Source organism: Triticum urartu, chromosome 4A (genome assembly GCF_056163025.1).
Source record: "Triticum urartu cultivar PI428250 chromosome 4A, HENAU_Tu73, whole genome shotgun sequence".
Classification (NCBI taxonomy): domain Eukaryota; kingdom Viridiplantae; phylum Streptophyta; class Magnoliopsida; order Poales; family Poaceae; genus Triticum; species Triticum urartu.
This window is the reverse complement of record NC_141876.1, coordinates 505768204-505774451: the sequence shown is the minus strand read 5'-3', so window position 1 is coordinate 505774451 and position 6248 is coordinate 505768204. Positions and strand designations below refer to the sequence as shown.

At 45.0% G+C, this 6248-nt stretch overlaps 1 protein-coding gene across 2 annotated transcripts; it reads right to left on the bottom strand.

Annotated features, from left to right (window-relative positions):
- Window positions 1–273: 273 nt before the first annotated feature.
- Window positions 274–2233, bottom strand: LOC125552402 (ubiquitin-ribosomal protein eL40z fusion protein). 2 transcript variants are annotated; one of them, XM_048715947.2, is made up of 3 exons: window positions 2030–2233; window positions 1753–1942; window positions 274–544 (listed from the first exon to the last, which is right to left on the bottom strand). In XM_048715947.2, exons 1-3 carry the CDS (start codon window positions 2130–2132, stop codon window positions 448–450), a joined length of 390 nt encoding a protein of 129 aa, XP_048571904.1. In that variant the 5' UTR covers window positions 2133–2233; the 3' UTR covers window positions 274–447. The 2 variants fall into 2 exon arrangements, with proteins under 2 accessions (XP_048571904.1, XP_087374834.1); XM_087518708.1 differs by having other exon boundaries at window positions 1753–2168.
- Between the last annotated feature and the right edge of the window lie 4015 nt (window positions 2234–6248).

The window sequence follows — 6248 nt, the reverse complement described above, 5'->3', positions numbered from 1 at the left end:
GATTAACCAAGACAGGCTAGTGTGTCCTCTGGATGAATTTTGTTCCAGTGATTCTCCAAGATTGTATGCAACATGATTGCTCCCCTGGTTAATCCCAACCATGGAACCAAAACTCAAAGAGCTCGATTAGCATTTTTTAGCAACAGCAACATGGGAAATCTAAACGCAACGAACCCTTGTCTGGTAGGCCGGATAGAGAGGAAACCACTAGCTTCCGCGGGCAGATTACCAACGAGGCAAGAATTAACCAGAAAGCAGATCAAACAGGGGAGATACGGCAAAATTATAGGTTTGCTACCATATACCAATACTGTCACTTATCATCACCACAACGATAGGAGGCTGAAAGCAAAGTAAAATAAGGTTCAACGACAACCGAGACGATAATAGCATAAACTCTGACACGGTAATGGATTCAACCGGTCCATGAAACTGACTAGCAGCACTCTAGTTCTTGATCTTCTTCTTGGGCCTCAGCTGGTTGCTGTGGCCACACTTCTTCTTGCGGCAGTTGACAGCCCTTGGGTGCAGGCGCGCGTAGCATCTGCAGATAAGTGAGAACATTAGAACATGTAAGATTAAAGTGTTACTGTATTAGACTAGACTGTACACAGGGTTGATTTACATGTAAGATTAAAGTGTTACTGCATTAGACTAGACTGTACACAAGGTTAATTTACAGGTGGCTTAATTTATCTGTAGAAGGCGATCAAGGAAGTAAAATAACCAGCAGAATTGAAAAGGTAGGAAAGGGCAGACAAAACGACCTAAAACCCAAACATTATCAATCAGAACTCAGCATGAAACAAGGATTCCATTGAGGCTCTCAGTGAAGGCCAGTTTTTTCCACATGGGAAGATCCTTCAGAAGAGACCCCACCCGCCTCCCAGTTGATGATCCCCAATCTCAGCGCATCCTTCTATCTCAGCCTTTAGATGAAGAACAAAGTTGCAGAAACTAAATCCCGCTTAGTTCTTCACCCAAAGGAATAGACTTCACAAGGAACCACCAAGAGAGAAAGACCATACAGTAAAAGAGGGAAGGAGAAATCACTTCATCCAGTCTTCAAATTCGGTGTGGTTAAAGCAAGAATAGTCATCATCGAGCCAATAATTCATTGTCATGAATGCCAAACTCTGAGCAGCAAAACATGCAGAGCCCACAAGAAACGCCCACTTGAACTCTTCACTGAAGAATGCTCTACATTATCTCATTACAATACCCAAATCCACAAATATAACAAGACATGATACAAAGTTTAAGTTAACAAATAAAACAGCAAAAAGAATAATGCAAGCGATGGGTATAGATTTTCTTGATGAGAAGATTGAAATTGGTGGTACATCAAGGTAGCTAAAGAGTACATTGTGGGGTTTATTTTACCAGTTTAAAAGTCAGCACAGCATGATAAAACCAAACTAAAACTATGTACCCTGACGCATCATGCTGCGATGACTAACTCATTTCCAAAAGTAAGCCACTGCAATAGCTAAGAGAAGTTTATACATGAAAACGTGAGCTCATATTTCTTTTCTTATTCTTGAAAACAACTGCGTTGCAAGCCATCTAAAAACATATTCTAGTGATTGTAATCTTAGACTAACTTCTTCTCTTCGATGAATGATATCAAATCTCAATATATGTGAATCACTCATAAGAGAAATTTACATCTAACAGAGAGATGGATTAAGTCTGAAAAAGCATGCGGTTAAACCTAAAGAAACGAACTGGCATGTCGAGGACTGCACTTACTTGCGGCAGATCATCTTCTCCTGGTTGTACTTGCGGGCAAGAGCCTGCAGGGACGGCTCGATGATGCCTCCACGGAGCCTGAGGACGAGATGGAGGGTGGACTCCTTCTGGATGTTGTAGTCGGCAAGGGTGCGGCCGTCCTCCAACTGCTTTCCGGCGAAGATCAGCCGCTGCTGGTCCGGCGGGATCCCTGCCGAAACAAAACCGAGATTAGCCACGGCGGCCGGCAGAAATGAAAGAAAAGGGAAAGAAGAACGTCTGAGAAGAAGATACTCACCCTCCTTGTCCTGGATCTTGGCCTTGACATTGTCGATGGTATCGCTGCTCTCAACCTCGAGGGTGATGGTCTTCCCCGTGAGGGTCTTGACGAAGATCTGCATTTTGGCGGAGGGTGTTGAGGCGGCGGCGGCGGCGGGTGAGGCATTTTATAGGGGTCTGGGAAGCTAGGGTTTGGTCTGAGGAAGAGGGGTGCGTGGGGAGTGGGCTGGGCTGCTGAACGGGGCTTTGGAGCCCGAGAGTGCGCAGCTGGACTTGTGAATTCATTGTTCTACCAAGGCCCAGTGAGTGGGTGCTCTGCGTCCTGTGTCGAGTGAAGAAATGGACTACCTCAAAAAAAAGTGAAGATATGGACAGTCTCATTTCAGAAAGAAAAAAATGGACAGTCTCGTGGAAAGAAATCTACAGAAGCGGGCGAGTTGCAGATTGGAGAGTGAGCGAGCACAACATGACCAATGTTGGAGTCGGCGAGCGCAACATGGTCTATGTTGCAAACCGCCAGGTCGTAGTGAACGACCAACATGGTTAGATCAGACGCATGTCACACACGAAATCTAACAGCTCAAAAGGCGGCCAGTCTTCTCGTTGCGTGAGCCGGCGAACGCCTAGCATCGTCCAAAAAATGTGTTTCTTGTTTCCTTTTCATTCCTTTTTTGCTAGGGACAATTAATTGTCATTGCTATATGATAACCCAAGCATTGTTACAGAGATTTTGCAACGATAATTGATGACTTGATAAATTTCTAAAATTGTGGAAAAAAAAAACTGAGACATACCACCAACATACGCAAACATGTCCGGCCAAGCAGGCCCCCATAGGGTATCCGGACCACGCAATAACACTAGACTGGACGAACCGAGCAAACATGACATCGACCACCTAGCTGGCCACACATCCAGCTGACAAGGGCAGAGTAGAATAACGGCCCGGGTCCGTGAAACGCCAACACTGCCATGTACTTCAAGAATAACTCGCTAGTCGACGTGATTGGCAACCGGCGATATGTGTAACCTAGGTACCCCCGGTGCATATATAACCCGTGGGGTCTATTTTTTAGGGACATGATTACTAAGCCCTAGGGTTTAAAACACAACATAGGATCTCGAGGTAGATCATCTTGTACTTGATACTCCATCATAACAATATAATCAAAGCAGGACGTATGATTTTACCTCTTCGAGAGGGCCCGAACCTGCGTAAACAGCGTCTTCTGTTTTCCCCCTGTTACCAGTGTTCCTAGATCAACAGTTCGGGACCCCCTATCCGTGATCTGCCGGTTTCAGCACCGACACCTAGCCTCGCTCGACGCACGCGGGCACGCCGAAAAGCCCCTCTAAAAGGTGGCCCCGGTCGCGCACGCAGCTCACATGTAATGGACCCGCAAGGAAATTCGACCGAGCACGAGGCATCTGCGCACATCAAACGCCCGGGAGATCGCCAGAAAAGGCATCGGCGCGAGGCCTCGCACACCGAAGCCCCCAAGAGACCCCAGGAGACAAGTACTCTCCAACATCCTTTATTGGAGTATTTACTGTCAATCTGAGCTAGTTCACGTAAGTTTATTAAGCTCCCGATGGGATGCAATCACCTCAAGTTTGGAGATACCAGTAGTACGCAGCCGGGAACCTAAGGTCCTCCGATGCGGCCGTCGGCGTGAGGAAGATGTCTACTTAACGCCCCCCCCCCCTCCCCATGACGATTTCATGGATTAAGACTTATACTTCAGGGTGAAAACCTAGAATTTGGCCTTTGATGGTTGAATCCGGTGACAGCGGCACTTGGACGGCGTTTCCTTCCTAGAGGCGTTGATGATGAAGAACTGAGGTTGTTGTTGAAGAACCTCATGGTCCTTGTGGTGTCCATAGATGGTTGGTGCGGATATTGTCGATGTACTAGTTTGTCGACCGCTGTTTTGATTGCTTCGGGGTTTTTTTCTGGCTTAGGTATAGCTTTGGTCTTGTATGACTTTGTTCTTTGCCGGTGTTTTTGTGTGTGTGTGCGTTAGTGTTGGTTGTGTTCATTCTAACTATGCAAAAGCTTGTGTGTGCTCACTGTGTCTGTATGCACTTGATGTTTCATTTTGAGTAAATAAAATCCACCCTTTGTCGAAAAGTACAATCACTGGTAGAATACCCGTGCATTGCTACGGGCAAATGATGGTAAATAAATTAAAGGGCAAATATACCTAAAAACAATTCTTGTGCCCGTCACTTTTATTTTTGACCATCAGATCAATATCCAACGTTTAGGAGCATGCCACCAAATGTTCATCTTCCTCCCACACCATCTTCCTCCTCTCCCATGACGGCTCCTCCTCCTTTCCCGTGGCCTATTCAGGCCTAACCGCCTGCCTCCACCCTCCGTGGCCGCCTGCTATCGCTGCCCTGCCCTCGCATCGACCTCCCCCATCGTCGTCTTGCCCCCCTATTAAGTTTTGGACTTGCTCTCGCCGGCTCCCACTCGTACACGGCTCAGCATCGCCGTCCCCATCTTCGGCCTCGTGCAAAGCAAAAAGTGACTGACGCAAAAAAATCAAGCCTGTGAGATTTCGCAAAACCGATAAATCAAACAACGATACTTTCAGATACGTACTTCACGTTGCAAATTTATCATCATAAGTGACTAATGAATGAACAATTATTTGATGTCACAATGATGTATTGTCCTTCACCTGAAGGTCCACACGAAGCATAGTCTCTTCTATCATTTTCTTTACCAAATCAATTACAACCTATGTTCCTAAAAAAATGGAAGTGATTGTACAAATTTATCAGTTACTCGTGTCTAGTGGCTTGTCCTCTTTGTCACAAGACTACACCAAACATTGAGCTTCACAATAACCCCAACAATCATCCTAAATGTGTTTACCATCTTCCTCGACAACAATTGTGTAGAGCTGCCAAAGTTGCGGACTTTAAAAAAATACAATGAACACGAGCATTGATGGAAAGGGAACAGTTGCATCACGATGGCGATCTAACCTTGGGGCGCAACATCGCTTTCATCCTATGCCAACTCCTTTGGTGACTACCTCCTTTCTCTCAGCTTCATCGCCTCCATCCCACCTTCCACATCCCCCACCTTTCTCCTTCACTTGTCGCATCATCTTAATCGTTGTCTACCATTCGTATCCCCTAGCTCGCTACCATCATTTCCTCCTACTCCAGCTCGACAAGTGTGTCTCAACATCACCTTCCATAATGCCTAGCACAACAACAACAAAAAACATAGACCACCTTCATGACGAGTGAGAAACTACAAATTAGGAGTCACCTTTGCCCTATTGGAAGATATTTTATGTTAAGGTCAAGCAAAATAGCAGAAAAACATACACTAAAACTTGATAAGTTCAAAGGCGAAAAAACAACATTATTTGAATTTCACCATCGTTTGGAAATCTTCCTTTAACTTTAGCAAGTCTATGGAAACTTGACCATGGATGCATTCCTAAAAATTAAACATGTTCCAGCATGACCATCAACATCCCTCGACCAACAACTTAGCTACACAAAATGTGTATAAAAAAGTTAGCAATAATTGTTCTATCGTTTGACTCGAAAATGTAACAAGCAAATTTTCCTTGCAAGTAGGTTTACCCTCCTTAGAAAAATAAACTACAAACAGCTCCATGTCTAAAAAAATGGGATGGGAGGTCCATTTAACACAAATGAAGTAGCACACATCATCATAAGTACAATCTGCAACCAACCGTAAATTAACTTTTTTTTCTAATGACCGAAGTTGTACAACAAGTTATTCTCATACCTCTTCTTATTGACTCTGAACTGAAAATCAATTACTCATCTGCTCCGCCACACGCACCCTCGCCGCATCTTACCATGGACTGCCCACGGGGATAGGCTAACGAAGGTCCTAGTGATGCCAAACATGACCTGCCGCCGCCGGAGCCGACGGGCAACACGTAGTTGCACTGCCACAACACCTCGGCTTGCATCCAAGGCTTCACTGTACTAATCTATTCTCAAGTACCATCTCCATAAGAAAACTATTGTCAGGTTCAGAGAGCATACCAAAACTGAGTTATGAAACAAAAATAAAGAAAAAACAAATCAAACCTCTATTGGGAAATTGCATGTGTGGGCCTGAGACCACATCATTGTTTCGGTCAGAGTACTGAACATGGAGAGCAATATGCACTCTGCATGCTAAATGAGGCACACAGAATGAATATCCTAACAATGATGAGAACTTTAGAAAA